The following is a 20,872-nucleotide window of genomic DNA, read 5'->3' as shown; positions in this document are numbered from 1 at the left end:
AAAATACAAGGGCTATCATGGAAACTGTGAGGAAGAGAAAATAAAAAGAAAAAAAAATTGTTGATGCTATTATAAAGGTTTTTAGGCCACATGTGCTGCTCTGGGATGGAAAAGTTGTCGAGAGGAATTGAATGACGCTTTGAAAGCCACCATTAGATCATTGTAAGAGGTAGGATGTCACTCACATATTAGCACACGCACGCGCTATACAACTTTTCCTTCAAGATAATATTTTATATTTATAAAAACACTAAATTATATATATATATATATATATATATATATATATATATATATATATATATATATATATAAAACAAGGTGAAAAGGAAAAAAAAAAAGGGTTTAATGATTTTTTCTTTCAAATGTAATCTTGTTATTTTAGTGTCCTTTGAAAAAAAATGAATAAGCCACTAAGATTAGTTTTTTTTAATTGCTTTTAAGATATAGAAGTAATTTTACTATATCAACAAAATAAAAAGATAAATCTAACTCAATCAAGTTTATAATCATTATCGTGTGAAAGAAGATGATTTGATTTTACTCTTAACAGCAAAGCCATGGTTTTTTTTTTAGAGAAAAGCAAAAAGATAAATACATTATTCTAATCAATAATATTTTGTGTCCCGAGTCTTTTGGTGTTTTCCTCAGTTTTTTTAGTTTTTGATAATATTATAAATTAAAAAAAATAGCAGCAACCCCACCCTTTTATCCTAGCCGGAATCCGGCAACCCAAACCCAACAAACCAAAACAGTAGCACAACAGACCCACACAGATCCATCACTAGCCTCTAGCACACTGTCCTCACCACTGGACAACCCCACCTTTCTCCTCCACGCCACCATCGCAAACCTAATCAACGTCGACCAAAACGAACCCAACCACTATTCCTGGATAGCCCCCTTTTCTCCTCCATGCCACCACCTCAAACCACCATGACACAGAATCTAATCCAGACCGACCGGACCCATCTCTTCTGTCCCTCTCTTTTCAATCGGCCAATAGTCACGATGCCAACCACCACTATCAATTCCTTATCTCGTTGTGACTCATAATAACCCAGTCCCCTATCCCCCGATCAACAACCAAACCATAGATCCAAGATAAACCACTAGTACAAGTCAAGGAGCAAAAACCCATCTCTCACAAATATTTTTTCGCAAAAATGTTTGCACTTGTTCTTGAAGTTGTCGTTAGGGTGTAAAAACAATCATCATCTGCTAAGACTGATGATGATGATGATGATGATGATGAGGCGCAATCTTTCTGTGATCTGGACGATATGGGAGAGAAGATGAAAAAATAAAAGCTAAAAACAAAGAATGAACGTGTCCTCTTCTTAATTTATTCAACTAAAAAAGAGAGTATCAATCTTTTCTATCATTTTGGCTTAGGGGAGGAGGAGGAGGTGGCCAGTGATGCTAACTGAATTACAGACTCGCTTCGCTTCCCCCTTCTAGTTCTACCACATTACACTTTGTTTTTCACCGAAAATAAATAAATACAACTCTAAGCTTGGAAGGACATGAGACCCTAGCAAAAAGTAATGGCTAGGGTTTCAAGTTGATAGAAGAAAGGCATTTGCGTGAAGTTCACTAGTAATTAATGCAGCTTCAATCTTTATTTTTTAAATGAAAAATGACTCTTTTTTTATGTTATCATCACACATCTACTTGGTTGAGGCTGGGCTGTGAAGACCTTGATGGTGGGCTGGCTTGCAAAAAGAAGCCTATAGCTATGGAACCTGAGCCTCATAATTGTTGCAGGCGAAAGCAAAGAGATGCAACCAGATGATCAATTCTGCCAGTACAGGAAACTTGGTAAACAAATCAATAGTTGCACTCTCAGAATATCAGTTTTTAGCACCAAAGCAAACTGGTTTTCAGATGATCAATCACAGTGGGGCATCAATGTTTGCCCTGCGAAGTAATAATTCATGAAATATGCAACTAGCATGATTTTGCATTCAATCAATCATATCAGTTGAGAGAGAATGTTTTAACATTTACATGGATCAATAAGCTGCTGATGTACAGAACCACTTTCTCGGGCGTCAACAGTCCACTGATATGCTGATTTGACCTACCTCACCTCTCTAGGTTCTAGATGACAAAAGTTTCATCGGAATTAGTTCATTGGAACAGTTCGGAAAAATTGAGATGATGATAAACAACCATACTGGAGAAAATAATAATAAAAAGATTTAAAAAATAAAGAAAAAGGCAGACCCGGTGGCTCAGCTTGCTCTTACTGAGATTCAGGATTCTCTTTCAATCACCAGAGGTGGTGGTGTAGAACTTTCAGATCTGTTTTGAGGAGATTGGTGATTCTCAGTGTCCATCTGTCGGACATTCTCTATCATTCTCACCACATCCGTCATTTTAGGTCTTTTATCTGGCATCCTCGCCACGCAGGACATTGCTATCTGCAACATCTCCACCATCTCTTCTTCGATATTAGGATACCTCATCAGCTCAACGTCAAACACTTCAGCTGTCCACTCCTCTCTAACAACAGAATGAACCCACCTGACTAAGTGGATAATCTCATCACCACCCGTGGTATGAATTGGGGACTTCCCAGTAAGAAGCTCCAATAACACCACTCCAAAGCTGTAGACATCAGAAGGCTGCGCAGCTTTCCGGGTGTCTGCTACTTCAGGGGCACGATAACCAGCAGCGCGAGCAATAGGTGGGGCTAATGGGCTTGTTATAGTCGCTAAACCAAGATCAGATACACATCCATACTGCTGAGAATTAAGAAAGATGTTTGAGGATTTGATGTTTCCATGGACAAATTTCCCGCCATTCTCTGCATGGATACAGGCAATGCCTCTTGCTGCACCTACAGCAATTCTCATTCTGGTGTCCCAATCAAGTGGGACTCGCTCACCACCTCTTTTTCCTGCAAAAGTTACCAATGCATCAGAGGATACATGCAACTCTCAAGTCATTAACCAATTTACACACGATGAAAATAGGATGGAGGAGATCAACAAGCATCCACCACAGAGCGTGTCCTACTAGAAAATTCTCAAGGTCGAGGAAAAGCCATACTTGATCGCAAGTTTGGACCGTTCCACAATCAGAAAACCACGCTAGAAAGTTGTATGCAGTTCAATGATGGCTTATATGACTAACCAACCTTCACCTGCACTTAGATGAATCTTCATGTGACAAGTACTCAACTAAAGAGCAAAGCAACCTATAATGGAAGTATTGTAGCGTTTTAGAAAATTAAATTGTATTAGAACTTATATGTCATAGTTTTTCAGTCATGTTTCACATTGATCTCACCACTAAAATGACTACTAACTGATATCGTGGATTTTCTGTTAATTATACATCCTCTAACCGCATAATGTTCACATATGGGAAGAAGAAAAATCAACATACTTCAGAAAATCATGCCTCCTACATTATCTCAACAAGTCCATCTAACCTCTGAAAAAAAGTATGAAAATCTATTTCCTTTTCAAGAATCTCAGTACTCAATTCAACCACAAACTTAACTACAGTTTAGGAAAGGATTCCCCTTTTGATTGCACTCGAGGGCCACAGTTTCTGTTAAATCTTACAGCTTTGCCAAATTATCCCTACTTAGGACAAAGCATATACTTCGCTGTCACTATTACTTGCGATGTTCTTTTGGCAAGTAAGAGTCACAATCCATAGAGGACGAAACGACAACTCCATATGTACTCTCCAAAGTACACTACGCTTAGCAAGGCCAGCAGGACATATCAAGCATGAACTGAAGCCCATTTCAAAATAGCAACAGAAGGAGGCCACCTTGCCCTTGAGTTGTGGTCCTAATGGAGATGTGTTTCAACAAGCATATATCATATATTAAGCAAATATGTATTAGAGTATTAACCCATCTAGAGGATGAGCGTAGTGAATTTCCTCCAGTTAAGTTAAATCAGAATTCTCATATGAATAATCACAGCCATGTCAATAACTCAAACAGAACCTGCATGCATGCTGAATGAATAGGATTTGAAAGCATCTCCTTCCAAAAGTGAAGATTAAAAATATTGGCATTTTTAATTTTGCTGTTTTAGAAATGGCAAGCATAATTGAACTCCTAGCATATAAGAGAACAAAGGATATTGGAAAAGGCAACGTACCGTGTAGCATGGAAGAAATGCTCCCCTGATTGTAATAATCATACACCATCAGCTTCTCATCTTTGGAATAGTAATAAGCTTTCAGTTCAACCACATTCTCCTGCCGAATGCTTCCAACAACCTCCATCTGCTGCTCGAAGTCCCTCTTGCCAACACTCACTTCCTTCAACCTCTTCACGACCACCGTGGTTGCATCCTCCAGAATCGCCTTGTAAGCCATACCAAATGTACCCTTTCCCAATACCTCAGCAGAAGCCCTCAACAAATCCTCCAAATCAAATGCATAGTTACACCCCTCAAAGAAAGTCAATCTATTATTAGCATCCTGACTCCTTGACACCACTTTCTCCGGTGACATTCCTCCTTTAAGCAACTTCCCTGGAAACTGAGCCTCGCCCTTCTTTCTCGAGCAACAAACAGCTATGAAGAAAACAAATGCTAAAAGCCCCAAAACACAAGAAGCAACTATAATCCCTAGCAAAGTTTTTTCACCAAGTCCCCTCTTATTCCTAGATCTTGGATAAGGTGTGTCAGATGGAGTAACAACCGGCGAAGCATGAGGAGGAAAAGTTTCAAATGGAATATTGTTACCAGAAAACACTGAATTAGGGAATCTTCTAAGTGACCTTGGTACACTCCCACTAAGATTATTATTAGACAAGCTTATCTGATGCAGATTTGGCAAATTAAAATCAGGGACTTCACCGGAAAGCGAATTGTTTGCGAGATTCAAAGCAGCAAGGTGACTCAGGTTCGATAACGAATATGGAATACTACCATTAAACCGATTATTGGACAGATTAACAATTGTAAGATTAGGCCAAAGTGAGAAATCAACTGGCAGTGACCCAGATAAATTATTATATTGAAGATAAAGAAAAGACAAGTTCTTTAAATTAGAGATATCGAAAGGAAACTCCCCACTAATACCATTGGATCTAAGGCTCAAAATCTGCAATGCTGAGAGACGACTAAGAGTGTTTGGTGGAATTGGGCCATGAAATCCAACACCAGGCAATCTGACAGCAATCACACGAGTCCCATCTCCACTGCAAATGACTCCAGTCCAGTTATTGCAAACAGGAGAGCTCTCATTCCAGTTCAAAGACCGAGAATGTGGCAAATTGTTCACAAAATCAAGCAATGCCTGCTTATCCTCAACTGGGTCTGAATTTACTTGAAAGAAAACAAACTCCACCAGTAAAATGAGACACAAAATGTGCTTAGCTTCCATGGAAGCAAAAAACGAGCTGTTTCTTGCTTTTACTTTGGAGGGTTTTGTTTCACTTTCTTTCTCTCTTTCCCTGCAAAAATGGTATTTATGGTTTCAAGCCAAGAAAAAAATAACCAAAGAAAATCCCAAAAAATAAAATAAAAAAGTCACCAAATTTTAAAAATTGAACACACAACGTGGATAAACGAGGGAAAAAGAGAAAAAAATCCAGACTCCAAGATAATTGTCTAAAAAAGTAGAGATGAACTCTGGGTTGTTTTAAACATTAAAGAATGAAACTTTTGCAGGCTTTGAATAATGGGTTTTGGTCAAAAAGCGGATTCATTTCATTTTTTAAGGCAAAAAATTCTTCACCAGATTCAATGTTCTTCTCTTTTTGTTTTTTGCTTTCCCAATTTCTTAGCTCCATTTCTCAAAACCCCAAAAACACACATCACAAAACCCAACATAAGGTAAGCCACCACAACCATACTCACAACCACATCGCACACACACTTAACGCACACCTTAATTTGTCAGATCCGTAACAAAGCACCCTCAAGCAGAACCCTGTTAAAAGTTAAAACACCAACAAAACAAACTAGTCACATACGAAGAAAATGCATTGCAATGAATGACACGTTGCATGACAAAGATGAATTAGATAGAAAAGGAAAAAAAATGAACAAAAGAAATGTGAAAATGTACAAGCTATGATTTCTTTGAAGGGTAAAGCAGCATGACAACAATAGTGCTCTCAGTTCTGAAAAGGTACTCTTAGAGAAACCTTGTCAAGATTTTCCATGATAAAAATATAAATATATGGAGAGAAAGCTGAAAAATGCGAGAGAAATAAATTGACAACGGCTCTGTTTCATAGTTTTTTTCAGTAACCGAAAGTAGAAATATGTGAGTTTCTGGCTTAAAATTATTATGGTTCTTTAATTTTTTATATTTAGTCAAATCAAGTCCTTCGCTTTAAATTTTTTCAAATGAACACTTATATTTCAAATTCAAATCAGTTTATCCTATATATTAGCCCATTAGCAAGCGTACTGCATGCCAAACTAAATTTTTTCAAATGAAAAAAAAAACATATGATGATTTTTTGCAATACTATTAAAAATCTCTCAAACACAAGTTTTCAATAAAATTATATAAAAGTTAACTTGATGTAAATTAATTTATTTAATAGATTAAAAAAAATTTGGAGTACCGGTTTTTATTTTAAAAAATTAATATTGAATGATAAAAAAAAATAAAAAAATAAGTCAAAAAATAAAAGAGAATGTTGAGTCATATAAACTTTTAAAACCAATAAACTTGATTATTAGACTGAAAATATCATATATGAAAAAACGATGAAACTTAATCCCCAACAACAAATCTAATGTTAAATGATGAATTATCACTATTATTATTATCATTATTGCTATTTTTATCTTCATTATTATCATTGCAACTAATATTACTATCATTACAACTATTAATAATAATAATAATAATAATAATAATAATAATTCTGCTTAAGTGATAGAGAAATAAGTTTTAGAAAACTTTGTATAGTTCAAAGAGATAAATATGATCTTAAAAGAGTCTTATGATATCAATCCTCTTAAATCACCTGATTCTCCACCGATTATGTTTGATGTCCAACACATCAAAGGTTTGAAACAACATGCTCCTCACCCCCTCATGTTTGACATCCAACATATCATAAGTTTAAAGCAACATATTGAGCTTTCAGATCCCTTACCCCTGACACGTGATAAAAAAGATGAAGATAATCCTAATTTACATCCAAACTATATATATATATATATATATTAAGGCTTAAAATAGTATTTATTCCAATTCACACCTTTAGTCATATGGTTTTCATAGTTACAAACCTAAGAATATTATAAATCTTCTTTCTATGTCTGCTTACTCTAAAATATTTGATTCAACTGAGTCTTTTACATGTAGAGTTTATAATTTGCATGTTAAGATCATAGAAAAAAAATTAAAGCAATTAATGAACAATACAAATTTTGAGCTAATTTACATAAGTATCATAATTTACTTAATGTTTGAGATTATTTCATGATACAAATTAGACTTGAATGATGTCCTTTAAAAACTAGTTATAAATTGCAAATAAATAGTGTTGGACCATTCAAAGTGTTGTAAGTAATTGATTCAAATAATTATGTCATTAAATTGCCACTAAACTTTAATATTAGCTTCACTTTTGACATGAAAAATCTTGTTATATACAAAACACAATAATTTTTTCTTGATGATCATTTTGAAACTTTTGCCCCATTATCCTTATCTTTGACACAAAGAGGAACATATTAATGTTACTTTAGATACACAAGTTATTTTTACCAGGGATGATAAACTTCAGTGAATCCCAATATATAAGCTAGATGACCAGATTCATACTATACTTGGATTATCAGATAGAAATCACATCAATTTGATCAAGATCTTTGAGAGCATTATTGAAGCTGCCTTGAACTAGACTCGAAGGGATCGAGTTTTTCTAACCCCAAGAGAGTTGGTGGGAACACCGGATCCAAGATACTATTTACATATTCGTATGATCATAAATGATAGAGGACATCAAAAACCGTTGAGACATTGAGTTTTAATTTATATTTTATTTGGATTTATTTGAATTTTTAGTTGAGATTTATTAATTAGACTTTATTTATTGAGTTTTATTTAATTATTGTTGAGTATTTTATTTAGTGAACTACAAATCTTTGCTCATTTCTAGTTAGGATTTTAATATTTATAACGTATTTTTTCTAAATGTTAGAAAATTGGTGATTAACAAAGTTGTAGACTTTTCTATTCCATATTCTTTCTTTTTTTTTTATTTTTTTTCTTTGATTTCTTCTTCTTAACTTGTTACTTTATCTTCAAATTTCTTTTACCTAGCATCACTAATTCACCTTGAATGAGGAATATAATATTGTTTTGTAATTTTGAGACTTGCTTTTTATCATGGCAAACAATTTTCCATGACATCTGATGACAAGTGACAATAGACTACTTTGCTAAAAAAGAATTTACTTCAGTAAATGTGAATCCTTTGCTCAAATCCATTCCTTTTTCTTTCTTCGACCCTCTTCTTTTAAAAAGTCTTTTTTCTATAATAAATATGCTATTTTCAATGAGATTTCACATAAATTAACCATCTTGATTTTGTTGCAAAAATAATTTGTAAAAGTACAAAACATTAGGACGACCTTCGTTTCTAACCATCAAAACAATATTAGAATCTCATTATCAATTACAAATTATTTCGACCCTCTTCTTTTTAAAAAGTCTTGAATTCAAAATTTTCATTAGGGCAAAAAAAAAAAAAAAAAAAAATTCTCAAAATATTGGCATGCTTCTGTCAGAGGACCCATGCCTAAAAATTTATTGCGACTTACAATTATCCTCCTCTTCACATAACAATTTTTGTGGTCTTTACAAACAATAACCACTCAAGCACGGGCTATATTTGATTTTCTGAGTAATGTACAGTAGAGTGGTATCAAGAAGATCTTGACTGATCACCTTCTCAAAAAAAAAAAAAACAAAAGAAGAAGAAGAAGAAGAAGAAGAAGAAGATGTTGACTTGAATATCAACAGATTCACTTTGTTTTATATATATATATATAGATTTTTTGCAGCAAAAGTCAAGATGATGCAGAATAAGAATTAAGCAATCTAACTTAGATTACAATATCTCAACTAATTTCCTATGAAATGATAAACCTTGGAATTGATGAACCAAATAAAGTGAAAGGGAGAATTAAAGAAATCCCTCTTCATTTTCAATTCTTGTCCAAACCAAACCATTGCGGGAAAAAAATTTGATTTGGATGAGCTTTTCCACATTGAAGATGTGACCTAATTTAATAGTATAAAAAAACCCAGTTAGGTTTTCACTTTTCACTTCGTGTTCCTCTCATTTTCATTAGCAACCTACTACATTAAGTAGTGCATGTCTCCGTCTTTGTTCAACCAATTCTTAACCTCCGCTTCAGGGTTCCTGGCTCTTGTCCCAAAATCTCTTAGATCATCGGCCTACCTTGTTGTCTACATGGTTTGGTCAAACGTTACAAAATTGTGCACAGGTTGCTTGTCAAGGCCAAACAAGCTTAAGCTACTCATGCCATGACAAGTGTCTCAAAACCCCTTTGGGCAACACTGTTCATTCTTGATGAGAAGCGTCCAAGATTCCAAATGGGATTATTATGAATTAAAGAGGAAGAAGAAAAGAGCATCCAATTATTAAAGTTGTTCGAATAAAAAGTTGCAAATGGATCTTTCCATGGCTCCTTATTGGCTGGACCAATGCCCTTGTACATGAGTGAAAGAAAGGAGGGTTTTATTAGTATTGTGTGTTCAATTGGGGGAAGAACACATACATCATGACACGGTCTTACAATTGCAAAAACAATAATTCAATTTTGATTTGGTAAAAACTTGGCCTCTTCTGTTATAGGCGGGGAATATTGAAGTAGGCTTGATGTAGCAAGTATTAGCACCCTCTGTTTTCTTAGATTGAAGTATTATTTTTATGTTTTTTAAGAAAATAATTTTTTTATTTTAAATTAATTTTTTTTTGATGTTTTTGAAAAATAAATTTTTAAAAAACAAAAACAACTGTAACCGTTACAATATCCGAACATTATCCTTAACAATAGCTCCTTTTTTCGGCTCTATCTTGATGTCCAATGTGTATTATTATTATGAAATGCAATCTATTAAATTATTTTGGGCTTTCGGTACACATCGTAGCCTAATTAGGTGAAGGGTATCTGTCTCGGCCACAGCCCACAAGGAAAAATCTACCGGTTGCTGTTGCGTTAAGATGACCATTTCCCAGGAGCTGAAATATTGCATTTAACTTTGTTTAAATACAACCTGCAAAACAAAGTGTACAGTGGATCAGAGTGGCGCAGCGGAAGCGTGGTGGGCCCATAACCCACAGGTCCCAGGATCGAAACCTGGCTCTGATAACAGAGTAGCTTCTTTGGCCATTAATTTTCTTTGACTTAACACAGGAGGATTTATTTTTTCACCCCTGTAAATTTAAAATGTTTCACTTCGGGCACTGAAGTTTAGAATTTCTTAATTTCAACCTTAAAGCTAAAGCTTCCGTGCCCGTTAAATAAATGTATTAACCAATATTAGATAGTGTCAAATGTATGTAAAAACTTTTGATAATATTACCTACTATACTAAAAGAATTGTATAGTTGTCACTGTTCATAGTGAAACTGTTTCTCAATTATTTCTCAATTATTTTGGTTTCTTGTTAAGGATACACACTTATTTTTGTTTAATTGAATCATTTTGTGAGCTAATTTGATAAGATAAAGTTTTAAATTATGGTAAAAAGATAAAATTAAAAGAGAAAGGACCACAATGTAAAACATGGAAAAAACACGTGACCAATCTCAAATTCATGAAAAAAAAAGCTTTTCATTCCATCTATTTGTTTTTTATCTCAAAGTTTATTTTGTTTATTTTTTAATCTTTATGTTTGAGAGATGAGAGAAAAACTCGTTAAAAATTAAAGAAAAAGATAGAAAGTTGTTGGTTGAATGTCACATTGCGATAACAAAAAAAAAAAGACCATCTTAATTTCAATGAGTTCTATTTTAAGAAAGAATATATATTTATTTTGTTTAATTGAATCACTCTGTGATCTAATTTCATAAGATAAAATTTTAAATCACAATAAAAATATAAAATTAAAAGAGAGATGACCATAATGTAAAATGCGGTGAAAACATGTGACCAATCTCAAATTAATGAAAAAAGTGCCTTTCAATCCATATATTTTCCTTTCTCCTCCAATTTAGTTCCTTAAGCTTTTGAAATTTTAATTTTGGTCTTAAAATTTATTTTGTTTGTTTTTTAATTCTTATGTTTGAGAGGAGGGGGGGGGGAATTAGTCGAAGAATGATGAAAGAGATAAAATGTTGTTGGTTGGCCTATATATTTTAGTGTTTTTGTTAATTTAAATCAACATCTCTTTCTAATATTTATTTGTGTATATAATTCTTAATTTATTTGATTAAATACATGTCTATATTTTGATTCACAATAAAAAGAAGTTTATAATCTAGAAAATGCTTTGATATTTTTTTATATATTAAAAAACAACTTTTAATTTGACCCACAACGAAGAATTAATAAGTTTTTTTATATGAAATACTAGAGTTTTATTAATCTATTGCTTAAGTTAATAAAAATATAGCTTAAAAAAAAAATACAAAATTACAAATTGCTCAAAAAATATACTCACAACAAATAATCTCAAAACAAATTCATGCTAAAATAGACTCTGGATAAATGCTATAATCAAATTGCATCAAAACTCCTTACTTTGTTAAATGATCCATAACATGATTCTTCTCTCCAAGAACACGCTCAAAAAACACAAAATGAAGCAAATTACATGCATTGAAGATATCATTAAATTCACCTTGCAAAAGCCATAGTCGCATGATGTTTTAACCTTTAATCCAAATAGCCATAAAAGATCTTCTGTTTCTTAAATTTCTTTGTTTTTTTCTTCTTCTTTGTCTTCCTTTTAAAAATTATAACTTGGTTATTTTTGTTGTTGTTATTTCAATTTCAAACCTTAGTTTTTTTATTTTTAATTTCTATTCTTTTCTCTTTTGTAAAAGTTTTATTTGTTTTTAATTTTATCCTTCAATCTCAATTTATCATATATTATGTTTTTTAATTTGATCCTTATTCTTTTGATTTATATTTTTTTTCTTGGATATTTTGTAAAAGCTTTATTAGTTTTCAATTTTATCCTTCAATCCAAATTTATGATATATTATATTTTCTAATTTGGTTCTCATTCTTTTGATTTTTCTTGTCCTTTTGTTAAAGTTATTTTATTTTCAACTTCTCCCTTGAATAAAAAATTATAGTTGTCCTCTAATTTATTTTTTATTCTGATTTTTATTTTTATTTGTTTAATTGTTATTTTTTGGATCATTTTATATTTTGTTTGATTGCTTTTTTCCTATGATTTCATTCTTAAATGTTTGATTTGTTGAGGATTAGACTCATGATTTTTTTATGTATAGTGTTTTTAGTTTAATGACCCGAGAATTTAAAAAGTTAACGAAGGTTGAATTTTTTTGGATTATTTTTTTTTTAATTTCATCGTTTGACATCAGTTTTTTTTAAAAAAATTTGTTTTGTGGTTTTCTTCGATTTCTTTTCTATCGAGTTATCTCGACCTTATGACTTCGGACATAAGTTTGACTAATTAACTTTGGTTAACTCGTTTTTTATTGCCTAGATTACATGTCTGTCATGCTAACTCATGTTGACTCGCACCGGTTTTTTATTTTTTTCATCTAATTTTATCATTTCATATTTAATTGGTAGAAAATTGAACAACATCATTTTTTTCCTCTTGAATTTATTTTCCCATGATATCCTGGTCAACTTTTTTTTTTGTTTATTATCTTTGCATACGTGAGTAAAATAAAACCAGTTTATTTAATTAGTTAAAACTACAATCCGAAGTCCCAACCATAAAGAATTTTTTTAAAACGTGCTTACATTATCTAGACATTGTTTTTTATATATAAAAAAATAATGCAAAAACATGGGATAGCTCGGGGCCACGTCTAGTTTCAATATTCTTCTGTATATTATTTGGATGCCAATATATAGCTTAATTACATAAACCATCCTTTATTTTTGTACAGTAAAACATCATGCACAAATGAGAAAAAGCACAAAGAAATTAATTAATTTATTTAACAAACACACCACTAAAAAAAGAAAATCCAGGGAAGTAACCAAACAATCTTGTAATTAAGTATATACAATTCTTGGGGGTACATATGTTTGATGCACATCATTTTTTGGTAATTGCTACAATGGAGAAACAATAAAACAAATATCTCCACTCAGACTACCAGCCACCACATCAGAAATTAGTGACTATGGGTTTTATTTTCTGCACAAGAACTACAGAATGAAATAAATATTTGTATAATCGTACGAGCCAGCATGCAAATATTAAGTGGCTTATTTGTATAATATGCCTTTCATCAACGATTTGTCAAGAGGGTAGCAACTTCATCATCCTGAATGCACAACAGAGAGCTCTAGCCTGCCTGTCCATTCCTCACCTGGCTTCAATGTAATTTGCTTCTCAATTGCTGCCCCATCAACACAAAGCATCTGTTTGTACTCTTCATCTCCAAAATCTACCATGGACTTGGATTTCTTCTCCCATGGATTCCAAACCACTATTCATAAGCAGAGGCAAGTGATCAAAAGTGGCTCAATCCCTCAATACAGAATGAAACGTGTAGTGTCATAGAATCATTACTAATCGTGAGAAAGAAAATGAGAACTTGCCATGAACACACTTGTAGTGTTGATCTGAAGGTTGGAAAATAAACTTACCAACATCTGGAAGCCCTTCCTTTCGTATGGTGAATGTCCTCTTCTGCTCATGATCAAAAACAGCAATCACATCTGAAGAACTAAGGTAAACCCGGTCCACCTGCAAATCAGGAAATACTTTTCTCAGCTCAGCCAAGAAGTTGTGAGGAACTCAGATGGCTGTTTAGAAGATGTATTACCTCAGATTCAAATGTCAAGGCATCTCCTTGTTCTGTGAAGCGTTCTCTTTGGAAAAGGTTGTCAAGATAGTCAAGAGTTTCCAACCCCTCTACTCTTACTTCACTGTTAACTCAATATTGTCATTTAGCATGAAAAGGCAATTGAAAATACATACACTTGTTTGACTCCAATGAAGCTGATAAACATTGAACTATGGCACTACTCAGGTTAAAGCTGATAAGTATCATACATAATGAACCTAGCGAGTACAAGCCACAATGATAAATTCCTAGAAGCTAAGAAAGTTCTTGTCTGTAAAATTGAATATTGAGGAGACCGGGAAAAAGGAAGCATACTGAGGTGGTTTAGTGAAGTAAACGAACTACTAGGTACATAGAACTTGGGGATAAAAGAGTTTAGAAGGACAGGAGCCTTTCTTTGAAGAATAGAAGTCTGTATTTCTTGAGTCTTAAACAGTTTTCACAAGGCATATCAATATGCAGAACATGTCTAATTCCACGACAACCACATACGAAAAAACCAACTACTGAATTTTTCATGTACCTGATATCTGAGATGGAGAAATATGTATGGAAAGCAATTGAGAAACTAAATGGCTTGCAATTGATATTCCTGATGCGCGATATCATGGTTAGATTCCCTTCTACCGTCAAACACACCCTTAGCCGAAACTCGAAACTGAAAAGAGTAGGCCACAGAAAAGTCAATTAACCTTGTGCAATGACAAGATCAATGCCAAATTATGCAGATATCTGGTGCAGGTATTTGACCCTTCTGTTGATTAGTTAATAACATGTAAATGAACTGAAGGGATATACCAAAAAAAAAAAAAAAACTCCAGCAGTCCAGTTGAATATTATCCAAGGATGGCTTTGCCATCTTATGATCTGATCTGGGATTATCAATAGGATATGCAGTTGTTAAAGGTCATACCTATGTGGCCAGATCTTTAGATCCTCTTCAGATGGCTTAAGTAGTAGATCAGTATAGACTTTGTCGTTGGAATCATTGTGTTGTAAAAATGGTGGTGGATTTTGGTCAATCGCCCAAATTTTCTTCCTTGCAAACCCATGTTGCTCCAGCGATCCGCAGTTTCCAAACTTAACACACAAATCGAAGCAACTTATTAGTCAGAGATCTCCAAGAATGGCATGTCATTGATTGACATGACATAACCTCAAAATACCTGAGGAAAGCAAATGGGGATTCCTCCTCTCACTGGATTTGGTGGCTTGAAAATTGCCTGCAGTAAACAAAAATAAAACAATTATCACGCGATCAAAGAAAAACCACCAGTAACGGAGAAGTTAAGGACACAGATTAAACATTACTATAACCTTAGCAGCCAAATAAAACCCTACGATTTTACCTTACTGCTAGTGAATAACAACTCTTCACCCTGGTCAGTCCTCCATGAGAGAACTTGTCCCCCATACAAGCTAACCTGAATACATATTCACACAATAAATCAAGATCCACTCAAGAAAGATAGTTTCCATCTGACTGTATCATTGCAGTTATTTCTCAGCTTAGACAAATTAAATTAACCAATAAACAAGAGCATGAGGCAATTGGACTGACCCGAGCTGAAGCCCCTCGCCGGTTTCGAAGCACAACCTGATCGACTCCATTTCTATCCTTTGTAACTTCGACAGCTGTTGCTGCTCTCAGGTCGGCTGTCCCAGAACGATTCATAGTGTAAAAACAAAATTAAGGATGCAAAATTCAAGAAACAACAACACAATATTGTCTCTCAATCTCTCTTTCTCTCTGGTCAAATACCCAAACCAATAGTGATTAAGTACTTGATAAAGAAGCTCAGCAGTTACTGAAGTAGTTGAAGATCTGAACAAGTTTCTTGTGAAAAAACCTTATCTCCCGTGAATGGAAAGCAAAATCACAACAAACCCTAACTAGTTTCCACTTTCCACCATTAGAATTGTGGACAACATGAAATCCTCTCAACTGATCAAAAAAGAAATTAGATATAGACCAATAACTCAAAATTGCATCAAACTCTTTTCAAAAAGACAACAATAAGACAAACTTGAATTCCAAAAAAACAGAACGCCGCCCCAGATGACCAAACTGTCTAATTTTTCAACCGAAAAAGGTTCAAAAAATGAGAACCTTCCAACAATCAACAAAAGTCCAAAGTTTGAATTGAAACGTTTTTTTTTTCTATTGGCCAGTTTCAAAGGAAAAAACATTTAATGGTAATATGGAACAACAGTACAGTATTTAATGCCGAACAGCTTGTAAAGGGTCAATACTCAAGAATGGATCACAACTTCTTGAAGGAAACACAAACACACACACAAAAGAAAAGGGACTGGTTTGGTATGACCTCGTCTTTGTATTAAAGAAACCTTGAAGGGCTGTAGACAAAAGAATCCTCGTCAGATAATAAAATACAGAAGGAATCAAGATGATATAAAAAAGAAAAAGTCTAAAAGAGTGTGTAAAGGAGGACTTAGCAACCATGTGTTTCTAGCGTGGAGATGATGTGTTAGTTCTGTTGGGATTCGAAACTTTTGATGTGGACTCGAGTTGAAACAACAGACCATGAACATGTATATATACCTGAATTAACGAATAACTAACCATTCGAAAGATTTTGTGGAATATTCAAACTTTTGGCCTCCTGGACTAGACTTCTAGGATTCTTCTCTTCTTCCCTTAAATAATATTCTGTTTTTAAATTTTCATTTTCAACCACAACGGAGTAAAAATAATGCAATAAATTAATATGACAAAATAAAATTCTATTAGAGAAGAAGCCAAGCAACTCCACTCGTTAAAGCTGGCCATAGAATAAAATTATCACTGAGAATTGTCCTTTACGATCTGTGGCTGTCAATGCCTATGCCATTTTCCCTGTTCAAATCAACTCATAACAACAAACATTTAATATAATGTCATTACAGCAACAGCCCACAGCAATGCCTAAGAACGAGTTGATTAGCTCCACAATTTTTCCTTGCAAGCTTATCCACAATGACCACTGTATTTATTACAAGCACAAAATTATAATTATTATTTTTTGTTATATATATAAACAAGGCCCAGCCAAGGTTTTTGAGTTTTAGAATAAAATGCACCATCTTTTTAAACAAATGTAACCCTTCTAAAGGGAAATCAATCCAATGCCTAAGAGTACAAGTTAACAGACATGGATCTCGAGGTTGGAGAAGGTAGATATACCATGTTACACGCTCAAACAGGGACCCACGGAAGGAAGCTGAGACCCTCAAACAAGGTTGCAGCTGCTACTTAATTTCAAAGGTGGACAAAGTCTAGCCAGTTCTCCGCGTTTTTCTTTCCTGAAAGTGCTGTTGGAAATGTCTCGGACATGGTAATGGTTGTGTTGTCTTTTTCATGTCATATAAGAAATACAATGCATCTCTCTTTGTTAGCCTTCGTTTCACTTTCAAGATTTGCTTCGTGCGGGATCTCTCTAGTTTTTCTTCTTTGGTAGGTGTACCTCAGCACCAGACCAGTTATTAATCCTCCGACCATGAGGAAATATCCCAGAACCCTTTCAAAGGCAATGTGTGAATCAAACCTTGGACATGGAAGCAAATCGTGCCAGAGCTCAACCACTCTAAAGTCAAACAAACCTCCGGGTAGAAAGATTCCACACTCAATACAAGACCTTGAAAGGCAAAATGTTAGCCAAATTCGGCAATTAACATAATGTAATTAAAATAAATGGTGAATTGTGAAATAGCACACGTTTACATGCTACATGCTGTTGTCGAAAACCACGTTTACATGCTACATGCTGTTGTCGAAAACCACTCCATTTAAATGATATCGTGTTTTACAACTATCATATTTAAATTAATATTATAGTTGAGAAGTGTAATAAAATTTTACTTAATATTGTAATTAAACCATACTATCAATTATATTTTTATATGAACTAGTCAACCAGACAATATAATTAGCTGGACAAATTGTTTTTTAAAATGTATTATTCTATCAAAATTTAAAATAATTGTGCTAATTTTACACAAAAAAAAAATCCCAAAATGTTGCGTGTTCCACCTAGTGAAAATGCACTCGGGAATTACGGTTCTGAACTGTGATAGAAATCCCTTCAACAAAGCATATAATTAGATATAATACCCATACTGCAGCGACAGATCAACAAATTTGATCCCAACTCCATTTCAAAGTGTCTTTAGGCTCACCAAATCAATTTCCATTTTCAATTGAGACCATCTTTCTTGCTGTCCCAATTGTGTTTTTCCCAGCAACAACTCATGTAGCTGTGATTATGGATAATTAGAAGGAAAAGCCTTTCCTCTAATTTTGACATAAAACGTTTTCAGAAGCCAGCTCATGAACATTCTTACTATGGATGATAAACCGGCTAGTACAGGTGACGACGGAAAAAAATAAGCACAGTTCTAATTTCCTAAATACGAAACGAATCTGCTTCTCAGTAAAAAAATCCAAAAGAGTCTCTTTAATAGGCTGGAGGATAACTGTCAACTTGATAATAAAAAATAAAAAATGGACTTGGATTACATGGCTATTACAAGACATCTCCGAAAAAACATATCCTGCAGCATACAAAATCTTCATGAATTCTATATATGGCTCACGTCCAAAGGTTTGAACAACCCTAAACTAGCTTTTTATACGCAGATGTTATTGTCGATGCCTCTTCTATCAACAATTTCACAATTTTGATGCTATCAGGATCAACTCTCACCAGATGCATGAAAAGAGAAAAGGGAAACCTTCCTTGATACATGTTGAACGCGGCCTTCTTTGTTATATATTAGATTCAGGTAGAATGCTAACAAGGCAGATCCAATCACACAGCTGCACATATTGACCCTGAATTTGAAATATGATAGAGAATTAATAAAAAATAAGTCAATAAGTTCAACAATTCCCTTTAAGTAACTAAATTTTCACAGTTTGCCCTGGCATTTATAGTTAATATGGCCTTTTTCTTGCTCCTCCATCAAATAAATTCGTTTGTACACACACAAACAGAGATAATCACACGGAGAGAGAAACCTGTGAACCATGAGGAGCAGCAAAATTTTGATTCATCAACATGCTTTACTTGAAGCCCAATGAACCATGAGATAATCACGGGCATATTTACGGAAAATGGACCTGTAAAAACAAAATAAGTGGTTGGCTCATTGAAGCCATACACGGTCTTTTATCAAGAGCATTAGCTAAGAAGTGAGAAATAAACCACCTGCTAACTGGAATAAACTGAGCCAAAGCACGTGAAATGGCGTAGATCTCACCATAAAGAGATTTCTTAACTACATATTTGAAGAACTGGCAGTGCATGCTTTATCTGCACCATATTTATTATCCTGACTTTGAAGAACTAATCATTTAAATATATCTGGTGGGACAAAGTTCAGAAAGTATAGCAGACACTGATTAAGAACCACTATGGGATTTATGAAAGCCATAACAGAGGAGGTATTTTACTACCAAGACCAGAACAAACCATCAGAAGGCAAGCGTACGTTGACATGCATATAAGCAGACTATAAAGAGCATAAATATAATCAATCACGAGGAATAAGGCAAAACCAACGTTGTATTACTTACAATTTCACATCACCGAATTTCCACCAGTCTGGATCATACCATTTGTGGGTCCTGTCAAATGCATATAATATCAGGGTTCCAGGTAATATACATTTATGAAACATTATTCTCTCGGCCAATAAATAAGTTATTGTTGGATACATTTTTTGATCAAACTCACGGCTCAGAAAAAACTTCACCAGATTTCATACACCCGATATAAGCAACAGGTTTATCCAAGTGGGTAGAAAGGGTTGCTCCCAGGGCATCTGTACAGAAAATTATAGGCTGCCATGCTTTATTTCTTGTTTATATTTTCAACATTCCAACCATTTGTGATTCAATTGTTCACATGAATAAACCTTTTATAATAACCTATAAGGTCCTTTTCCAGAGTTGGCTTAATTTTCACCGACTTCCATGGCAAGAACTCCAATACCTATCTCAATAACTACCACCAATCACACTTCTAGTTTTTTGACAACACGCACCAAGCCAATTAGCAGCTAAAATCCTTTTCTTAGAATGCTTATCACCCTTCTCGACCAATATCTTTGAAACAAAACCCGCTTGCCTTGCTGCAGCCAATTCCATCTCAACTGCTGATAACTCCTAAACAACACAAATTTAACTAACTCTGTCTCTTATCACATTCATTGCCACTGCATTTCCTCAAGTTAGGCCCACCAAATGCACAAGATTAACAAAAATAAATTTAACATAATTTACCTGCATTTTTAATTGCTTTCTTTTCTTTTCTTAATTGAATATTGTTTTTAATTTTATTTTTTAATATTTTATTTTAAATTATTTTTATATCAAATTTAATATCTATTCTTTTGATTTTATTTTTTTCATTGCATTTTTTTTTAATTTCAACCATATTATTTTTTAGGGTAACATGGATTGATTTTAGTCTCTTTTTAGATAATTTTTTTTTAATTTCTGTTTTCATGTTTCTTTTTTCACTTTTCTTTCAATGAGGTTAGTCTAATCATGTGCCCAAGATTGCAGGGTTAGCGAGTTACCCTAAGTTGACTTATATTTTTTTCATTGCTTTTTTAATTTTTTTATTTGCCCTTCAACATTGGGTTGTTTGATGATTAAATTTAATGATGTTATTCAATTTGCTTTCGATAAACTTCGTAGTTTTTTTATGCTATCAATTTTTTTTCCAGATTATTTATTGTTGTATTTTTTATTATTATTTAAATTAGTTGAATTTATTAAACCCAATTGAGTCAATGACCGAAATCTCAGATTTATTTTTTAGGAATGTTTGTGTCGCCTTAGCATCTTTTTTCATGCTGGAGCACATCTTCTATTTAGTG

The 20,872-nt window shown here is 33.7% G+C and overlaps 2 protein-coding genes, 1 long non-coding RNA gene and 1 other non-coding gene across 5 annotated transcripts; 2 read left to right on the top strand and 2 right to left on the bottom strand.

Moving 5' to 3' along the window:
• Positions 1-1,934: 1,934 nt before the first annotated feature.
• LOC133682736 (probable inactive receptor kinase At4g23740) lies at positions 1,935-6,205 on the bottom strand. Its single transcript, XM_062106245.1, has 4 exons — positions 6,052-6,205; positions 5,871-5,913; positions 4,131-5,434; positions 1,935-2,905 (listed from the first exon to the last, which is right to left on the bottom strand). Exons 3-4 carry the CDS (start codon positions 5,362-5,364, stop codon positions 2,259-2,261), a joined length of 1,881 nt encoding a protein of 626 aa, XP_061962229.1. The 5' UTR covers positions 5,365-5,434; positions 5,871-5,913; positions 6,052-6,205; the 3' UTR covers positions 1,935-2,258.
• Positions 6,206-10,280: 4,075 nt separating this feature from the next.
• TRNAM-CAU (transfer RNA methionine (anticodon CAU)) lies at positions 10,281-10,352 on the top strand. Its single transcript has one exon. It is a non-coding gene; the product is annotated as a tRNA-Met (tRNA).
• Positions 10,353-13,168: 2,816 nt separating this feature from the next.
• Positions 13,169-16,626, bottom strand: LOC133687992 (putative glucose-6-phosphate 1-epimerase). Of its 2 annotated transcripts, none has more exons than XM_062107365.1 (10): positions 16,449-16,626; positions 16,315-16,345; positions 15,549-15,643; positions 15,337-15,411; positions 15,154-15,210; positions 14,901-15,067; positions 14,511-14,645; positions 13,967-14,069; positions 13,788-13,887; positions 13,169-13,627 (listed from the first exon to the last, which is right to left on the bottom strand). In XM_062107365.1, the coding sequence occupies exons 1-10, from the start codon at positions 16,449-16,451 to the stop codon at positions 13,458-13,460; spliced, it is 936 nt and encodes a 311-aa protein (XP_061963349.1). In that variant the 5' UTR covers positions 16,452-16,626; the 3' UTR covers positions 13,169-13,457. The 2 variants fall into 2 exon arrangements, with proteins under 2 accessions (XP_061963349.1, XP_061963341.1); XM_062107357.1 differs by having other exon boundaries at positions 16,551-16,589.
• A 302-nt stretch (positions 16,627-16,928) lies between these two features.
• LOC133689104 (uncharacterized) lies at positions 16,929-17,714 on the top strand. Its single transcript, XR_009841248.1, has 2 exons — positions 16,929-17,322; positions 17,446-17,714. It is a non-coding gene; the product is annotated as an uncharacterized LOC133689104 (long non-coding RNA).
• The last annotated feature ends 3,158 nt before the right edge of the window (positions 17,715-20,872 follow it).

This window comes from Populus nigra, chromosome 1, assembly GCF_951802175.1.
Source record: "Populus nigra chromosome 1, ddPopNigr1.1, whole genome shotgun sequence".
NCBI lineage: Eukaryota > Viridiplantae > Streptophyta > Magnoliopsida > Malpighiales > Salicaceae > Populus > Populus nigra.
Note: the sequence above shows the minus strand (reverse complement) of the source record. Positions and strands in the feature narration are given on the sequence as shown.

What these genes read in the sequence shown, in the direction of transcription:
- LOC133682736 (XM_062106245.1), bottom strand. Translation starts at nt 5,364, where the DNA reads ATGGAAGCTAAGCACATTTTGTGTCTCATTTTACTGGTGGAGTTTGTT. An exon ending in CATTTCTTCCATGCTACACG is followed by an intron (nt 2,906 to 4,130) that starts GTACGTTGCCTT and finishes TAACTTTTGCAG; the next exon opens with GAAAAAGAGGTGGTGAGCGA.
- LOC133687992 (XM_062107357.1), bottom strand. Translation starts at nt 16,574, where the DNA reads ATGGTTAGTTATTCGTTAATTCAG. An exon ending in TTAGTTATTCGTTAATTCAG is followed by an intron (nt 16,346 to 16,550) that starts GTATATATACAT and finishes TTTTGTCTACAG; the next exon opens with CCCTTCAAGGTTTCTTTAAT. An exon ending in CCTTGACATTTGAATCTGAG is followed by an intron (nt 13,888 to 13,966) that starts GTAATACATCTT and finishes CCTGATTTGCAG; the next exon opens with GTGGACCGGGTTTACCTTAG.